The sequence below is a fragment of the Parambassis ranga genome, chromosome 14 (assembly GCF_900634625.1).
Source record: "Parambassis ranga chromosome 14, fParRan2.1, whole genome shotgun sequence".
Classification (NCBI taxonomy): domain Eukaryota; kingdom Metazoa; phylum Chordata; class Actinopteri; family Ambassidae; genus Parambassis; species Parambassis ranga.
In genome coordinates this window covers 12,324,040-12,344,675 of record NC_041034.1, presented here as the reverse complement: position 1 = coordinate 12,344,675, position 20,636 = coordinate 12,324,040, and the positions used below count along the sequence as shown (strand labels likewise).

Here is a 20,636-nt window from a genome sequence, read left to right as displayed (position 1 = left end):
AGCCATTATGAAGCCGGTCTCACCGCCTTCACTCTGCTCGCTGCTATTGGGGCACAAACAATGTTGACGGATTTCTGATCCAACCCAAGACAGTGCACTGTTCTTCCAATAGCAGCTTTAAGTGAAAAGGCGTGCCTGCCTGCCTCACCCCCTCCTCCTCCTCCTCCTCCTCCACCACCCCTCAAAGTACTCGATGTATAGTTAAAAAATGGGAGGGCACACTTGAACCGAGCTGCTCTATGAAGGTAGGCTGCAGCGTGTGTTTATTGATGAGATGAAAAGAAGATGGAAGTGAGAAATGAAACAAAGTAAAGGAACATATTAAAAAAAAACGCGCTTCGTCGGGGAAAACAGGGGGAGCCTTGGAAACGCTGTCGCCACTTTTTTGAACGAGCTTCGAAGTGCAGGTAAGAAATTGGGGAAAAAAGTGGGGAAGGGGATGGGTCTTTACAACATCTCTTAGCGCTGTTAGGCTATTACAGAGGAGATATAAGAAGAAAATCTTATATCAGAGATTACAACATGCAGCCTGACTTCAGGGTGAAATGCCTCAAATGCCACTGACTTCCCTGTAGTTGTGGCAGGCTTTTACCAACCAAATATTAAGCTCTAATCGGAAACTTCATTCTGTAGATGATCACGGATATTGAATAACCGTGACGCCGGAGTAGCAAATATAATAAAACGAGTCCCTTATGTGTGGGGATGCAGTTTGGGTTAGCCAAAAGGGGGGTTTGTTGTCCGTTTATATTCGACTACAGAAACGCGCTGCCCTGGCATGACGCAAGTTTCCCATCTGTCATTATTGCTCCTTTTTTACCTTTAGCCCTTTACTTTCGGATTCAGCCGTGAACCGGGCAAGTGGACAGTTGAGAACAATACTACTCTGGTCAAAGTGTGTTCACAGGTTTCTCAATCAGCGAAAGCCTCAGCGATGCTCGCAGGCTGGCTGCTCGCTCACATTTTACACACTGTGAGCCCGGAACAACTGTGGCAGCCGACGTGCGCATTTGGCTTTTAGGTCAGTTATTTGAGTCAGAGGAAACACGTTTCCTTATCGCATTTTAGCTCCACAACTCACTCTGAATAGAAATCCTTTGCTTAAATACGACTCAGTTTGGTGAAGTTGCCGGAAAGATGGTCCCCCCCCCCCTTGTCTGAATTGTATCGTAAGAGCAGCGGCTCATACAGCGCGTACACTCAGACAGATGTCTAGCCTACATTTTTTTTATTATTTTTTTTCTTGTGAATTAAGATCAATACGGCGTGGCATTTATGAGATGGGGTACATTACAGGGTGCTTAGGAGGTGGGGGAAGGCTGTATAATAGCTATTTGTGTCTTAAGTTAAAACAATATTGCAGGTTTAGTTTGGATAAATAAGAAGTAGGTGCAGCGGGACTCTGGTCTGGATTTTGGTGCCATGTTTCTACCAAAAAAAAAAAGTGATCACTTTAACTGTCGCAGTCATATATATGTTTTTTCATAGTATACAGTATGTTCAAATGTTTACGATGCTAGGCTGTTTTGGCAAAGGATGCGGCCTAGATGTGGAGCCATGCTCTGGTGTAATTAAAGTTGCAAGAGCCGCTTTCTGTGTGTTCCTTTTGAGACATTTTGTTGCAAAATATTCATGGGCAACTCGTGATTCCTTTGCCTTGCTTATCAGATGCCGCTGTGGATGTTCTGCATGTCTTGAATAAAGTTAGAGGAATAAAAAAAAATAGACAGAGCAATGGCTCCAAAAAAAAAACAAAAAAAAAAATCACTGAAACGGCCATTGGGGAGTTTATCCTGAGCAACATGTCAGGTTTGTTCTTTCGGGCTCCATCTTTCAGTGCGTGTGTGGGAAAGGGACGGAGAGTGTGTGCGTTTGTGTATGTGTGCGTGCGTGCGTGTGTGTGTGGCAAACAGATGTTGTCCCCAAGCGCTTGGCTTTGTCAGATAAAAAGAAAGTAATACAGCATGTTCCTGTGTCTGTTATAAACGCCACTGATAGTTTCTACAATACGGCACGTTCTGTGTTTGATTAATAGGCTGTGTAGCGCAGAAGTTGTGCGCAGGTATAAAGCTTTGCGTCAACACATTAGTCATGTCAGAGGTCGGTCCTGGTGTGGTCACTGAAGCTGTTTCCGTGAATAGCCGCAAGACAAGAAGGTTGATCGGTCCGGGTTGGACGCATGGGGGGGGGGGGGGGGGGGGGGGGGGGGCGTCCGTCTCCTTCCAGCGCAGGAATGGTCTGTGGATGTGCACCTGTGTGTGTGTGTGTAGGTTTTCACCACGTAGCCTAAATGTGCGTTCATCCCTTTTCACTTTTGTTGTGATCACTTCCTCTCTCCGCCTTCATTCAGAATATGCCTCCACAACGTAAACGGGCTGCAGTCCTATAGGCTTGGTTATGTAATTTTAGTGGCTGCACTGGATCATTTGTTTTCTGAATGGACACGTTTGAAGCACACAGATCTGAGCGTGTGCAGTATAGCAACACTTCAGCTTTATATATGATTTTAAGCAGATATGATTGTAAAATCTGTTCTATGAATTAGAGCATATGGATGTGGCAGGCTGCATGTGGGTGAGTCAGTAGTGAGAAAAGTTAAAAAAAAAATTATATGTGTGTACACTGGATCGAAACAAAGCAACACCTTCATTTTTGGACAGTTTATTGTTTCATAAATTGGTGCGCTTGATGTCAAAAACTCTAATTTTTATTAGCACAGAGGTGTACAGTGGGCAGCTGGAAGAGAGTCAGCCATTATTTGCAATGTGAGTGTTTGTAGTCCGAGTATCAGGTGCCCATGTTTCATTTCAGTTAAGTCGCTAATGAGTATTTATATGCATGTATTTCACATGTACATTAATATTCACAGTGTTTTGAGCCACCGCCATGTGCCCGCTTTCTGTGTCACGGCTAAAACCCACCCATGACTAATGAATATTTAAGAGAATGTCTGCAGATCAAGGAAAGTCGTTATTATATGAAGGAGACCCAGCAGAGACACTGTAGACCTGCTCTCATGCAAGCAGAGGGAGCGTAGGGAGAGGGAGAGGGGTGGGTGGGTTCTGTTAATCCACACCCTGCAATCAATCCCAATTTTCTTTTGGCTTTCACCATTCTTCGCTCGTCCTCTGTAGCTTGTCACCCTTCTCTCCACATTCAGTGGGTTATTAGTGACCATCAAACTGGCACAATGTGTCCACAGCATTCAGTTTTTGACTGATTTTAGTCACGCTTTCACACATTTCTCCCACCTGATTATTATTATTTGGGTTCACTCAAGTGAAAATGTGTGAGGGTTCCATGGTGTACTAATGTAATGAGGGCTTCTTTGGAAGAGATGTGTTAAGAAAAAAAAAAAGAACACAACAATCATCGTGTACTGTACATGCACACAGATGGCAGGTCAGCATTCTAAATAATTTTTTAGAGTGCAGTAAAAAGATACCCAAATAGACAAGATAGAGACATCTTTCAGAAACCCCCGCAATTATACACTTCTGGTATTCCCACGCTGTCCAGCCATCTTCACCAGGCTGTTACCAGGTAATCCTGGTGGCCCAAAAGCTTACATAATTAAATGTATATTTATATCTTCGTGATGTTTCAATAGAACACTCTTCAAAAGATTTTGAGTGGCTTTAATACACAACACAGTGGAAAGGACGGGAGAGCTTTGAGGAAAGCATTCAGTATTGGGCATTAGTAGAATTCGCACAGAGCTGCTCATTGTGTGAATTTTATTGTATTAATAAATACTTTGAATCTAGATTTTTTACAACACATTTAAGTCCGCACCGGCAACACCCTACAAAAATAATAATCAAATAAAATTCCTGCTCGAATCACGGGTGAGCTCTTACAAATGAATTCAAATTAATATTTTAATTAAAAACAATTGAGTCAGGTATTTTACCACCATGTGACTAGACAAAGAATTGCACTTGAGTCCTTTCTGGCACTTTTGTCTGGCTCTGTTGAACATATTTGGCAGCCATTTTGGGAATGCAGTAGAGATCCATCGATATAACAAGCCACTTTGTGGATTGCATCCAGAATGTCACAGTGCTTGTTAACTACTTGGCCTTTTTGTCTCGGGCGAGTTTATTCTTTCCTAGCTTGTATAATACTCGTTAGAGAAATATTCCCCCCACTCATCTGTGGTGTGATTGCCAACTGAGACAGTTTTCAGGTGCACACTTTAAAGTTAATAAGTCTTATGATTAATAGCCTCTAAGCCTTTAATGGACTTTAAGCTTAAAGATTTGCCTTTTTTGTTTGAGAAGAATACATAAAGTTTTTCACTAGATGTTTGTTGAATCCCCTTTTTACAGCTTTCATACTACACTTGGGTACCCAGTTACCATGGAAACTTTAAAAATGCACAGGTAGAACCTCAAAGGTGAAGTTATTATGTGTAAAATGCTTTGTATTTATTGATTTTTCTATTTAAATGTAACAACGTTGGTAGCCAGATCTGCCTCTGTGATTTTTTAGAATACATTTTGACAGAAATTGTTGGCAGGCTAGCTACCTCCTGGCTAGCTGGCTTGTATGCTTCTACCCTCAAATCACCTTTTTCCACACATAACATGCTTCACATTATATATATCTTTTTTAAAAATTTCAGGAAATACTATTATCACAGTCACAAAAGCAGTAGACAGTCTGTATAAGCTTCCTTTGTAATTAAGGAAAGAGTTTTACCTTGAGCTGCTTATGCAACACAAAAGCGCTGTTACAGAGAATTGTGATGATTTCTTTCCAGATATAAGGCACATGTAGAACACAATATAATATGTGTAAGCAGAAAGTGTAAGGAATGTAATTCATGTTTATTGATGAAATGGCCAAGCCAGGATAATAAATTTTTTTGGAATAAAACTGGGATATCTTATCGATTCATAATGCTTAGTGACAGCTTCACGCTGCAGTTTATTGAGAAGGAATTTCCCCCTTTTAGTCAAGAGAAAATCTAAAAGGTCGGTCATGACAATTGCTCTCATGAAACTCACTTAAACCTCTGTGACTTGCAGCATGAAACTTACAAATAAAAAAAAACTTTATGGCATGCTTTTCAGTTTTCAAAGGACTTTTGTTTTTGAAATCTTCCTTCCCTGCAAGTATCACAGGAATGCGTAATGAAAGCACACATTGAGACTGAATAAGTATTTGCGAATGTGCCAGGCGGTTGTCAGGAAGCTTTTGTTCGATTATAAAACTTTATAAAGTCTTATGAAACACTATCCTTCTTTCCCACATAGCTTGATGGCAAATACAACACAGTTTTATGGACGAACTTCCAAAGTACATTTTCAAGCATAAAATGAACATCCTGTGGAGAACAGTTGATCACACTTTTGCCTCGGGTTAAGCCTGTTTTTCTTCATGATTTAATCATGTTTACACATTAATTTGGTACCACTCCACAATTAACCTACTCTCATACTCATACAACATGATTCTCATAAAGGTAGAACATATTTTGATTATTAACACAATGAGTCTTGGCTTTTTTTAAAGTAGTTGTATTTGTTGGTTGATACATGTGCAGTATACACAATGCAGTAGTGGGTATGACCATGTATTTCCATTACATATGCCAAAAACAAATTCATGCTTCATGCTGTTTGCTGTTGTTTTCAGCTGTCTGTTACATAAGTTTAGATTTTCAAATCTTGTTGTATCATGGAATTGAACATTGCTTGCTCTCTGCTCTGACCAAACAGGCTTCTCTACCCAATTTACATAGTCACCCTTTTAAACACATGCAGGCCTAACTATTTGACTGATGTGAAAAATGTATCCTGGATTCTAATAGCGAAGTTGTGTGTTTGCCAAGGTGCATGTGTGTCCTCAGTTCACCCTGCTACCCATATGGTTTTCTACAAGTCATGGTGAGATCACTGCCTGGTTGAAGGGGAAAGTATCTAAGGAGGGTTTTTGAGAATAAAATTGTATCCGAGTGCCGAGTAACATTTCAAACTGTTATACGGAGACAAAGTGTTGGGAATTCTCTGCTTCCTTATTGGCATGAGGACAACTTTTTAAGCCTCATGCCAGTAAACTGCACTGAAAGCAGCCAAAATGTTAAGACTGCACAGTCTCATTCAAGGTGCACCCGTATGCAATGCACTTTAGGGGAAATAGGGGAATTTTTTACACAATTATATTTGTGTTGTAGATGTATGAAATGTTTGGAATTTAAAGGTTTTTTCCACAATATGTGAAACTGTATTTTATATAATAGGTGATTAACCTATTTAAAACCAGCTGTTAAATATATTGTCTTTTGATTGGAATTCCTTTATACATAATTTTCTTTTCTTTTTATAAAAGGTCTATCGTGTAAATAAGAGGAACATCTGGCTCAGTGCTATTTGCATCATTTATAACCCTGAAATGTACCTTAACAACAGCAGAAAACAAAATCTTTATTAACAGCTCACTGCCTTAACCCTTGAGAAAAGAATGACTTCTGTTTTATTTGGCCCAGGTGACAAGGGAATATGTGCTTAACCTTTTTACTGCAAACAACAACAACCACAAACGTGGCACGACAATTATCACAGCTACTTGGGTTGTATGGTTAGTCATGAAGAAACAAATGTGATCATTCTAGTGGCAAGCATCACACCTGCATTACATTACCAAATAAAAAAAAATAAAAAATAAAAATAAAAAATTTCCACTCACATATGAAACCCATGTGTCAGGCTTCATGAGACTTTTACATAGTAAGGACACCAGTGTGTCATTGGTGGCATTGAGAACTTCAAATAAAAGACAGCGTGGCAGCTTCTGAGTACACTAACATTAAGCTTATTTTTCTTTTATATTTCCCATGAATAGTTAAACTGACATAAATGCATTTTATGCAAAATGTCCTAAATAGCCCAGCACTGCAGTAGGCTTTGCTTTCATTTATTCACATGGTACTCTGTTCTATTCCGGGTCAATCCAGTGTATCCCAGCATGTATTTAAAGGAAAGACAGATCACTGGGCTAAAATACAAGCAGAGAAAGACACTAACAGAAGTAACAAAAGCTTTCCATTAAACGCTGTGCTATTAGATTTAGTTAATGAAAACTGTCTTTTGCAACATACAGACTGAAACTTACAAATCTAGAAGCACATATCTCTCAATCCAACCTTGACAGCACCAAGTACTGTCAAGTAGCACATTTGTGATAAGACCTGCTGAAAATACTCACAGCCATGTGGCATGATTTTTATGGTGATGTTACCAGCAAACAGCTGATCAGCTTAGGTTACACCACAGGGCTTATGAGCTATAGATTGTTACCATGCAGGATAATAATTCTGCGACATTCAACAGACCACACTGACCGACAATTCACAAGCATTAGCAGGGCCAAAAGGCTAGATGATTATCATAAACAGAGCTGATGGGTGGTCATGTTATCTCCCCGCTTGATACTGAGGTGACTCTGTAGTGTTTTCTCTAACAAATCAGAGAGGACAGTCCAAAAAAACGCTCATATAATAAGAATATGTAAGAAGTGTTGCAGTGGTGAACAGATTAATATGTTGCTGGTAGTCAACACTGCATAGCAACAAATAGTGTTAACCCAATAAGGCAATGGAAACACATTACAAACCAGCTGGGGTTTGCTTCAAGTATGGCTGTGTTTTCTCAATTGGAAAAGGAGAAAGTGAATGTACATAATAAACACTGTAGTAATTATAACTCATATTTTAATGTAAAAAAGTGATCTTGTCATTTTTAGGTACCAGTATCTATAAATGACAAAGTAAACAAGAATTACCATATTGAATTAAATTTTCCGTGTTTTAATGCTACCACACTGTTCATTACCTGGAAATGTATCTCTATATAGAAACTGCAAAAATGCATGTCTAACCAGTTCAACAACAACAACTGGCAAGCCAGTTATCAACCCTGTTGGGCGTGGCTTAGAATGTAATTGACATATATAAAAAAGAAAACAAAACAAAGCAGTTGGATTTTTTCGTTGGTGTTAAAAACATGTGCGTCACACTTTCAAAGGACTCCATGTGTCATACATAAAGACGTTTAGGTGCTAAGAACACCGATGTGGCACGTCGTTGCTCATTTTATTGATATCTTTGAAGAAAAGACCTTGGGACAGCCGCCATGTAAATTAACATTTAGGTCATTTTCCTTCGTAGTTTCTATGAATAGGTTAAGTGACATCGGTGCTATTTAGACAAAATGTCTTTAACATCCTTTGACTGTAGGAGGCTTTTCTGCAGTTTCATAAATACTGCTGCTCAGGTCACAGGTTAACACTCAAACTGAAGAGATATTCACAGAGAGAGCTATTACATTTTTTAAAATTTACTTAATGTGATGTTGTAATAAATATGAAAAACCTTCATCAAAATCAAACATACATGTTCCTAAACCTCTCCATGATACACAAATTATTCTGGTTAATCACTAATCTAAGTAATGTGAACAATGGATGATTGTTTTATGAAAACAATCTGTCCAGCTGTTCATTTCCATAGGCCATACATTATTGGTGGTGTAAACAGGAAGCATAGGGTTGGTTACAGAGGAAACCATCTGAATAATTTATCGAGAATATATAACAAAATGCTAAATTTAGGTGTGTTTCTCATAGGCGACAGGGTAGGCAGGAATTAAGTTATGATATATCTGTTGTTTCTAGGTCATGTGATAGGGGCGTGTCAAATCAGTGAAGCACAGGTAGTGACTGCAGACACTGAATTAAGATGCGAACATGGGCGCCCGTGTCACTGTTTCCAAAACATTTGCATATCAAGACTAAAAAGAATCCACTTCAAATATTTATTTCAGGATTTGTTCAGAAGTCTTGTAATGGCCAAGTTCTGTGGACACTCTGTACAAAAGTAGAAAACACAAACATGTTAATGGTAACATAGCCTCGAAAGTGCCATATTCGTGAAAAGACATACTGAAAACATTCACTGCCATGTGGCATGATTTTTATAGTAATGTTACCAGAAACAGCTGATCAGCTTAGGTTACACCACAGGGCTTATGGGCTATAGATCAGTGATAATAGGCCTTGTTCCACTGCTGGAACTTGAGGCAGGAGTGATGTGGTGCAGAAATAGCCCTTAATCTACTCCTTAAGCTTTTTTGTTTCTTGCTTTGCATACATAAGGTTCAGGAGGCCATGTATTCATTTTTTAACATCGTCACTCATGTCAGTTTTATCAGTGTCAAACACCGCCCAACAGGCTGCCAACCAAAGTGCTCCACTAGGTCCTGCAGTGCGAAAAAACAGTGACAAACAAAATAGGCATTAGCTACAAAGCTGGAATATGAGTGCTTACGTCTTAACTCTTTGTTGAGTATAGTGTCTATAGTACAGTTTAAACATCAATAACTTGCTTTCACAGCTTGCCCACTATGGAATTAAAAAAGCTAGCAGTAGTTCCTGTGACAAATACACAGCCCTAGAAACATCTTTTTCCTGCAATTAGTCTTGTCCACAGAAGACTTTACTAAGTGACATCGCCTGTCTTAAAGTATTCTTTGAGTGTAGTCAGTAGCAAATACACTTTTCATAAGTGTCCAATGATAACCGATCCTCTGTTTAGAAGAATAACCTCATTGTCCTCATTACTAAGGCCCGATTTCAATGGGGCTGATGACTTATCTGCACGTTTGGTGTCCAGCACCAACATTCCTGTCTGCTCAAATTTCTAAATAATATCTGGACTTCTTTGACTTTGCTTTTAATAGAATGAGATTAGCACAATAGGAAATCTGGAGTTCCTGGCATTTCTCTCCATTCTTGTGAAAGTCTGTAGTTGGCTTGCTTAACAAGTTTGTCTTGCAACACCGTATTGTATGGATAAAGTTTCTTAACAGACCCTCCACCAGCCCGGTGGATTAAGAGAAAATCTTACCTTTGTGCCAGTTTTTTGTTTAAGTCATAACTCATATTGCTCAGACAGCCTGCAAGACCACTGGACCAGACAAATTTGGTAATGGTGTGTATAGGACACTCCTGTGGTTGACTGTGTTTCAGTGTGTCAGCATTACACTTTTAGATGGGTCATATGTCAAATGAGGTGAGGAGACATATATAATCTGCATTTACTACACAACACCTTGCCAAACTATAAATACACCAAACACTGTAACATTCATAAGGCTCAAAAAAGCACAGGATGTTTGTTTTAAGTCCACTTGGTTTTATATCTTCTCTACAAAATGAAGTAAAGCTGCACTTGCAGAAATTGTATTGAAGATATTGTTAGTTTACCTTCTCTCAGCTTAATGGCATTTCTATTGTTGTTGGTGCCGCTACAAGCTGAAGAAATACGTTGCATCATAAAACCTTTTTGCAATGTCCACTTTCACTATTTTCTTTGCTTTTCTCCCCCATTTTCTAGCATGCACCTTGTTAACACCTTTGCAGAATGTCATTTCAGTAGCCCAGTGAATCCCTATTAAATGACAAATGTTGAGCTTTTCAAATTGTTGGCGAGAGGCTGTATCACTGATCCTTGAAACACACCACATACACATACCAACTACCTAAAAGTGAGGGTTTGTGCTAAACTCCTTAAAGCGCCCTCGCACATTTGTGAAAGTTCTGCTCTGTTTGCCATCACGGCATTGGCTCGTGCACCCTCGTGCAGCTGCTGGTGAAACACATGGTACAGAACTTCTGAAGCTGCTCACAATTAAATTCACACATGGTGGAATAATAATGTAGATTCACTGTTGGTAGTTAAATTGTCATTTAGATTACAGGCTCAGATTACAAACACATTTCCAGACATGACATGTTGCAGTGCAAGTAAAACAGTAGAAAGCAATGTGTTAACATATTTAAAACACTGCTGTATGACCACACATTTGCAGTATGTATGAAAATTACACCTAACCCTGTCAATGCAGTATATGAAAGTGTACACATAACACTTGTGTGAGCGTGTTCTGTTCTGCTTCCCGAGTTGTAAATACTAAACATGTAAGGGTGTGTCTTTATTTTGTTTGATTACACGCTCGACCTGAAGAGACTGTGCTGTTTCCTATACAGTGCAAGAACTGCGTGAATTGCAAAGGTCCCACACTATCCTCTTATAATTCAGTACGAAGCATCTTTATTTCTGCTTTATCTCTCAAGGACAGAAAGTCAGGAGACACTCTGTTTTCTTTGGAAGATATAAAGGTGATACGTTCTGGATATGATCTTGTGTTCTGTCCAAGAAAAAAAAACAGAAAAAAAATATGTCTTGCCAAACTGAATTCATTCAGTGCTTTTGCATGATAGACAGAGAAGTCCTATGCAAGCATAGGTTCATGAAGATCTCTTAATGGCCCACAAGGTCCTTTTTTGGAGAGGAAAAATGTCCTTGACGTGTGTAGTAGCTGTAGAGAGGCAGTTGGTGTGGACACTTGTGCCTAAATGATAACTCTTGAATTTAGCATTATCTGCTTCGGGGGTTAGAGGTGTTTTGGAGACTATCATGTGAGTAGTCAGATGGTTCTTTTTGGTCAAATGCTCATTAACAAAAGCAGAGCCATATGCCAAATCTAAGAGTTTTTTTTTTCTCTTCTTTCAAACACAAGTTGCGCCACCAGAGTGACGTACTGTGTTTAGTTTTAATGGCCATAAGCCAGCTTGTTTTTCCCCTTCATAAAAGTATGGAAAATGTACTGATATCACTAATTGTTGTGTGGACTTTGCCTGGAATAAGTGTATTAAAATCTCCTATCTGTGAATACACAATGGATCTGCGATAGTTAACGGATGGCGGTGTGTGTGTTTTTGACAGAAAATGGCAAAGTTGTCCTGTTAAAAATACTCTAACTGTCCTCTGCTTGTGTAAAGGCATTGCAATGTTTATTGTTATTTGTTTGCTTGAGGAATTTATTTGAAAGCCACACATCCTGTCACATTGAGTAGCTTTCTGTTGGGCTGAATATCTTAGCACATTAATCTGCTGTGCCATTTGAAACAGCCACATTAAATTTAGGCAGTGTACAAAAGTTTCGATTTGTGTAGAATGCACAGAAATGCATGAACATAATGGAGTTATTCAAGCAATTTCACTACAGTAGTAGTCATAACATTACACCGGTGTAATTATTTCAGGACGAAGTAAGAGAGCATTCTCAAGAGAAGAAAAAAAGTGTTGTTGTGAATTAATGGAAAACCCTTTTTTGTAGTGTTTACATATTTCTAAGCTGTCCTTGGTGGGGATTTGGAAATCAAAACAATAGTTGTGAAGGAAGAAATAACTGGACCCACACCTTTTGTAGGTGAAGAGCCAGTTCAAAGTTCAGACAGACGCCTAGTGTTGTCAGGTGAGCAATGTACACTCAGTTTAATTGTCTTCATTTATTTACATGCTGACACATTCCTAAAACATTATATGTGGTTTTGCACCCTACAGTTTCAGGAGAAGCTGCAATGGAAAAAAAAAATGTTGTGTGAAAATCTTGGCTCAACTTGTCAGCAGCCTACGTGTGGTTGTTGATGATTTTCAGTGACTGCCACAAAGGCAAATCAATTAAATCTGGAGTCTGTGATATGTTTTCTGCAGCTCCTCCTCAAGTGTGCTGTATGTGAGTTAGGTGCATTACTTACCTGTTAAGTGTTTAGCAGTATTATAGAGAAACACTCAAAAGGTAATAAGAGACAGGGCACTAAGAATTACTCCGATTCAATCAGCCAGCACAATGTTGTTGGCCGGAGATGAATCATTTTCAATCATTTTTAATTGTGCAGATCAAAGGGAGCCGCGACACAATAACATTAGCCGACATGTAATTTGATTATTTTTCGTTCTCAGAAAGTTTAAGATGTTGAATGACAGCAGTGACTGCACACTGTTTATCAAACGCACTCTCAGTTATCTCATGTCATACTGACACAATTGTTGTGTCCTTGCCACATATTCACATTGTGAACTGAATTACATTAGACCATACTATTATAGCATTGTTTCTTGTATATATATATGCTAATGCGATTGAGCTGAATGGATGATTGAAATTAATAATTACAATGTTAGACAGTGATTGTTAGGCAAACTAACTATTAATAAGGTGTAATACAAAACACTCCTCCTAAGTGCAAATCTGCATCAGATCCATCTGGATGCTGTATGCACAAGCATGGACATGAGCTTTTCATAAAGCCCTGTGGCCCTTTTGTCTTCAGATTGAAATGTACCAGGGGCCTTGAATATATGCTTAGAGTGTGTGCATTGTAAGCAGTATTTGCATATTGAAGATGTACATTATTCACATGGTTGATACCGCTCCTTTCATAAGCATGCCTCTTATGTCTGTTCTCCACCCCCATCCCCCATCCTCACCATTTTAACCCCCCACCCCACCCCTCCCCTTGATTAACTAATGTCCAATTCGATGCAGCGTATTTCACGAGCTTGTCACCTAATACAGGCAGCTGATTAACCTGGAGTCTGGCTGGTGAAGTTGCAGCCCTCTCCTTCCTGTCTTTTTTTTTGCCCCCCCCCCACCCTCTACCCATCCCTTTTCTTCCTTATACTCCACCCCTCCTCAGTCTTTGTTGTGGCGGCAGCAGCAGAGCATGCATTGCATTGGCGGTCTGAAGCATTGTGTCTGATTTCCAGCAGACAAACTGACCTCTGGGGATTTATTGACAGCAAACTCCACAGAGGCAGACACAGAGCTGGGAGCACAGAGGCAGCCAGAGAGGGGCGGAGGGTGTTGGGGAAGGTTTGTAGGGAGGGAGGAGAGGGAGGGAGGGAGGAGAGGGGGCACAGACAGAGAGATAGACGGATGGAAGGAGAGAGGTTTACTGTGATGAAACGGGAAACAGGTAGAGACATACAGAGAAAAAAAAATCAATATGGGTGCTTGGGTACACACCCTGAATTCAGTTTGATTTCAAATTTTATTTTTTGTTGGAGCAGTAGGAAGTGAAAGAAAATGGCCGCCTCCTACAAGGATCTAATTAATTTTGAAGGATCATCAGCCCCTTTAGTCCAAGGCAGGGTACAGGAGGGAGGGAGGGAGACAGACCCCTGGGCTGATTAGAATTCACTGCAGGTAGGCGCTGGCTGCTGCTCACCCACTGTGTCACGGCTAAAATGGAATCACTGTTGTGAGTGGCAGTCTGGGCAACTGAAGCCTGCTTCCCTTGGCCTACTCCTTTGTTGCCAACATTCACCTCACTTTACCCCTAAGGCAGGTGGATTTACATGTCTGGATAGGAGAGGGAATCCTGGGAACATATATGTTTGCATTGTAGCCTGAATGAAGGCCAATGGCAACCAGGATACGGTTGCATCCTAACCCAACCCCTGCAGGCAGGGAAAAAAAAGGTCAAATTCTTCTCATTGTAATGGATTCTGGCATTTTGGCACATGTGTGCATTGTGATATAAAAGAGGGCAGTGAAATAATTACATTTCTGCTGGTTCTCACTTTGACCAAGCACATTCAGAATTATTCTAGTGCTACTACTGAGGTTAAATGGAGGGTTACACCTACAGTAGGGCTGTGGTTTGACATAGATCTTGGTTTTTGGAGTTCAGGCTTTATGGAAGTCTGTAATAGAAAGTTATTGTGGTGTATTGTGTTACTCTTAGAGTAAAGTTTATGACTGTAGGATCGTTTTTACATTAAAATACACACATTTTTCTGACGAGATATAGACAGTGTTCAGAGTTTAATGTCTAGGAATGAATGACTTGCTAAGATTCTATTACTATATCTAATCATTAGATTTGTTAGCTCACACAAGCCTTTCACATATTGCTGCACAAGCACACGTATCACTGCCTGTTATATTCCTAAAAGTGATGCCTGCGGACCCAAACCAGTCTAAGAACACAGCGACGGTCTAACATGAGGCACATTTATGGTCTAACTTTAGCACAGCAATTGATCCTTCTGTGGAGTATATGAAAAAAAATACAGAGGTCACTTGATTAAAATCTCATAGTTTTCACCTCAGTGTCTGAAAGTGGGAGGTGTGTTCTGTGAAAGTACTTGAGTGCCGTACAAGAAAAATCTGTGTCAACATGTGCAGGTCTGGTCAAATCCAGACCTCATTCTGTTCATTCAGCAATACATCGTAGTCAGTGGCATTTGACAGAGAGCACTTGATGTTCGTTCGTTGTAGTAATCGTGGCAGTTACTATATGTCAGAAGAATATTTAGATGTATTTAGAATGACGATCTGAGCTCAATATGCACATCTTTACATGGTGTATATTTTCCAGATGCTTTTAAGGCTGCATGGGTTGTAATTCTTGATGGCAACAATGTGGGACTAATAAGGGAGAATGTGGGCCTTTTGCATTGGTTCATGTTTTTTTTTTTTTGCTTGTCTGACCTTAAATGATACCATGAGCACTTTTTTTAATCATTTTGTTTCCAGTTTTGGGTCCAAACGTTTGCATACTAATGTGTTTGTACAGTGTAAGAGCAATTGTGTCAGGCTTTCTTAGCGTCACCAAACCAGCTCATCACATGCTTAATGTTGTTGAATGCCTTTCTTGTGTTTTTCAATGAATGCCTTGTGTGTTTGATATTTGACTCTTTTCTGTGATTACAACCTTTAATGTTGCTCTACATCTGTATTAGACATTGTTTTTTAATTTGTGGGTTTGAAAATGGAAAAAACACACACACACACACACATACACACACACACACGGTCAGTGTGGCTGAGACCCTTGTCTAAAACATTTAGAGATGATCTCTGGGGGAAATAAATAAATAAATAAATTTAGATAATATTGTTGGGAAGGGCGTGGGTCTGTCGTTAAGTGGGTCAGATAAGGTTTATGAAAGAATTGGTTTCCATACCCTTATTAATTCCAACCTTGAGTTTTAAATTGTGGTCATGTGTACACAGGAACGCCCATTCGTCTTGCTTTAAAAACTCTTCACACATCTGTTGCAGCATGTCGGTGGGAGATATCTGTGTTAGTGTGGCTCCGGGTTCATTAAAGGAGTGGCATTATCGACGAGCCAGTGTGTGGCATTAAGATCTGTCTTTGTCTTTTTTTTCTTTTCTTTCTCCTCCTCTAAACACTGTAGCAGAGCAACACATGATTTGGACAGAGAGGACTGACAACCTTGCCTAGCACCAGGCCTCTGATCAGCCATCTCCACCAGCAAAACTGAAGCTTGACCCGCACTTCATCACCAGCCACACAAGCATCTCTGTAACAAAACGTCATCTAACTGTGAGTACTGCTTTAGTTTTTTCTCCTATTTAGATTTAAATAAGCTGTAAAAAAACACTGGTGCTGTGAGTTTACAGTTCTGCTCTGCCTCTGCAGTACATCTAAATTTATTTTCACTGAATAAACAAACCTGTTACTGTAAATATGATTTTATTGTTAGCACAACTGTTACATTTATTCCTATTCTGTACTGTAAGTGTTTAACAAACTAGTGCAGTAAATCTCCACAGGTTCATGTTTTTTTGTGTCTATATAGTAATGTGTTCTTTGCTGCCTGACATTTCAATAATATGTTTTAATGTTTTAATAATTGACAGATATTAGTGTAAATGATTTATCACTTAAATATGTACAGTTTCTGAACTTTGATACAAAAACCATTTTCTTGATTTTAGGAAATGTGCTGTGTTTTAAAAACCATTAAAACCGAGCCAGCTGCCTTACAGTAAAACAAAAATCATAATGAAGCGCATGTATGTGGAAAATACATAAATGTTACAGCCATTGAAAAAAAGCCCTACTCTCTGTCTAATTTTGAATTAGGATTTTTATTTCTTTCAGCATCAAACTGGCAAGAAAACATCTTAGGCTATCTTACACACTGATCAGCCGGGTCACATCTAGTGTATTCCTAGGATAGTTAGTAAGCGCCATCATAGTGAACACATGGCTAACAAAAGAGGCCTGTTGTCCTCTAAGTCCAGTGCACCACCTAATGGTGGTTGGAGGAATTTCAGGGGTATACTCTAAAAGAAACTTGGAGTAATTACTGTAAAAGGGAACCATCTTAATTGTTCTTCACTATGGAGATGAGGATATTTAAACTGCAATTCCAGAAATATATTTAGTGGGTAAATTATTCAATTTTCTCCCTCATTATGATACTGGCCTCATAAAAACAACAAAATTCACTGTTATTATATCCGTATTGTTGTTTTTCGGAGACCTCCTGTTCATAATTAACAACAACATTGTCTTCAATGGTTACATTTTTACACTGTGTGGAAATGTCCATAGCTCATGTTCATAGTGTTTATTATTCCCAATATATCAGTAATAGTAAAACTAAACAATATGTTGTTGCATACTTAAAGACATTTAAAGAATAATGGTAAAAACAACACACAAAAACAAAACATTAAAAATGTTTTCAGCAATTCAACAACACATTCATTGCAAATAAAATACACAAACATTAAGCAACTAATGCAAATGTCAATAGAAGTGTGTTGCATGCTTAAAAAACTGATACTGGTTGTTTAAAGCTTTGTGTTTTATTGTTTTGTATTTGCTGTGTTTTCTTTAGCCTCAGGGTGTTGGGCTCTTTGTCACTATACAATCCAGTTAGGAAGTCCAGTGTTCATGTGTGCTAGACATTCTCAGTGAGGTGTGCTGCTTCTTGCTTGCAGGTGACATCAGTTGCAAGGGGATGACCGAGCGCATTCATAACATCAATCTCCATAACTTCAGCAATTCTGTACTTGAGACCCTCAATGAGCAGCGCAACCGTGGGCACTTCTGTGACGTGACTGTTCGGATCCATGGAAGTATGCTGCGAGCTCACCGGTGTGTGCTGGCTGCTGGAAGCCCTTTCTTTCAGGACAAGCTGCTCTTGGGCTACAGCGACATTGAGATCCCTTCTGTGGTCTCGGTGCAATCCATCCAAAAGCTGATTGACTTTATGTACAGTGGGATTCTGCGGGTGTCTCAGTCAGAGGCTCTGCAGATCCTTACTGCTGCCAGCATCCTACAGATCAAGACCGTCATTGATGAGTGTACCCGCATTGTGTCCCAGAATGTGGGTCTGGCTGGGCCGGGGGGGTTCCCTGTTATACCTGGAGATTCTGGTCAGGAAACGCCCCGTGGCACACCAGAGTCCGGCACCTCTGGGCCCAGCAGCGATGCAGAGTCAGGTTATATGCAAGCAACATCACAGCAAAGCATGGATCGTGCATACACATCACTGTACTCCTACCCCAGCCTCTCTCTGCAGAACGGCACCCGCGAGCGCCCCCTTTACATTAACCCTCTGTCAACAAATTATGATCCAACTCTCGGCACTCAGAAAGACCAGCAATCTCAAGATCCGCCCTGGATAAACCGTATCCAGGAAAGATCTCAGCAGGTCGACCGCTTCATTTCCACATCAGAGTCCACTCACTGCCGTAAGCAACCCCGACCGGTACGCATACAAACAGGAGGAATGCACATAAAGCAAGAGGCTGAAGATGAGTACAGCTGCTATGATAACATGGGGGACTGCCCAGATGACACTGACCAAACTGAGGGTGTAGAGAGTGAATCCAAGGTTGAAAGTTTTGACTCAGGGGTGAGCTCCTCCCTCAGTACTGAGCCAGACACCATGGAGCAGCAGCCGTACCTGACAGGCTTTAACCGAGATGGGAGTGGGGATGGGCAGCAAGAAGGTGCTCCAGTGCAGATAGAGGTCAATGACTCGTCCCCAGAGCAAGTGCAAGAGACAGAGGATGGGGACACATCCCACAGCACTAGTGACAGTAGCATGATGCAGCCCCTGCCAAACTCAGTCAAACTAAGTCCCATGTCCCCGTACATGCGCCAGGCAGAATCACACACCAGCAATCTGAGGATGCCGCTCACCGTGACCAGCAACTCCCAAGTGATGGGCACTGCTGGAAGCACCTTCCTGCCCACACTCTTTCCTACACAACCGACTAGAGACCACAAGCCTTTCCTTTACCTTCCTGGCCAGCAGCAAACCCAGTTTGTGGCAGTGCCACCCCCTGCTATGCCATCATTCCCAAACCCCATGTCGGTACCGCCAGCACCAGCTCAGCAACAGGCCACAGTAGGAATTGGTCAGGGGGAAAAGAAGCCCTATGAATGCACTCTCTGCAGTAAAACCTTTACTGCAAAACAGAACTACGTCAAACACATGTTTGTCCATACTGGTAAGTCAGAATCTCTCATGTGTAATTTTAGGTTCACGAGTGATGAAATGTCTGTTTTATTTGTAGCCATAACTGTGGATCACTGTAGTCCATTTTTATCTATAGATATGTGTATTATATATTTATTTTAATGCTTTCTGCTTTTTGAAAGAACACAATGTGGTAGAGAAACAGAAGCTGAATGTTTAGCACTAAAATGAAAAAAACATGTGGACAAACAATAACAATTAATGTCAGTTTTCCTTTGTTAGATTTAATTAGTAGTTTTCTATAGAATAAGGTCCAAAATGCACATCTAGCACAAATTAATATGTATCTTACTTGTATACTAATTCAGTACTAGAGAACACTGTATGAATATTTCACTATTAAATGACAAACAGGGACCTATCGTGGCAATTTAACTAAATATCAAATATCAGACACGCTATTATTATCATTTGGTCACAGATGACTAACATCTTTGTTACCATTTGTAGTACACTTACACTGCCCATCGAGTGCTCATGCCGCACATCCTTTCACTGTGTGCACTGCTTCCATCCAGCACTGACAGCCTTATCAATCAGATGCTGCAGAAATCATCATCACAGAAAAAAAAGATTTAAATATCATATAATTAGATGATCTCATGAAAATTGCCTACTCAAATAGCCATTATTATTCATCACAAGCCATTGCTTGGCCAGGACCACTTTATATATTATATCAATACTATTTCAAATTTCTTGTCTTATTCACACACTTAGAGTAATGACACAGTGAGATGGAAAATCACAGATCAATCAATCTCCTACACTAACAGTAATTCAGTAAAAAAATAAAATAATAATTCAGAATGTAAAAGGACATCAGTTTCATTGTACTTTATTCCTATTCTAAAACATTAGAATGTGAAACACTACATCTTCGCAAGACATGTGATACAGCACACAGAATAGCTAAAAGATGGTGGACACAGAATATTGCTGCATGATAACATGTGCAGCAGAGGTGTCATTTGCTACTCAAAAAAAAAATCTGTCGGGGGAAAGGGAGGCAGCTTTTCAGTTGTGAGTCATAGTAGTCACAATATGTTGCCCTGAACAAAACATAAACATAACTGTTACATAGTGTCTGCTTATAACTGACCCTGAAATCTGACCTTTCAAAGAAAAACAAGAAAAAACACACACACATTGATAAAATATAAACCAGTGGCTGCATTAAATCAAAGTAGGTTCTTGCACATGATTCCATTCGGTACATCAGAAAAACAATAGATATACAGGCCTTCATTAACTTTCATGGAACAAGTTTCTATTTGCTTTGTTATCAGTTTCTCCCTCAACCTGTTCAGTTTATGTAATTATTAATATGTTAATATTTTACAGCCTATAATGTCAGCAGAGACAATTATTTCAAAGGATCTCAGCAAAGTGGCAGGAATACTAAACAGAAGCATGAATAGTTTTGTTAATATGAATACAACAAATATGTAAATGATTGTATTTTTCAAAT

The 20,636-nt window shown here is 39.7% G+C and overlaps 1 protein-coding gene across 1 annotated transcript in view; it reads left to right on the top strand.

Annotated features, from left to right (window-relative positions):
- Nucleotides 1–208: 208 nt before the first annotated feature.
- The window catches only part of zbtb20 (zinc finger and BTB domain containing 20), a 32,804-nt gene continuing 12,376 nt past the window's right edge, over nt 209–20,636 (top strand). The window contains exons 1-3 of the mRNA XM_028422297.1: nt 209–407; nt 16,058–16,206; nt 17,616–19,136. Coding sequence (XP_028278098.1) covers nt 17,636–19,136 — 1,501 coding nt within the window. The 5' untranslated portion in view covers nt 209–407; nt 16,058–16,206; nt 17,616–17,635. The remainder of the gene's footprint in view (nt 408–16,057; nt 16,207–17,615; nt 19,137–20,636) is intronic.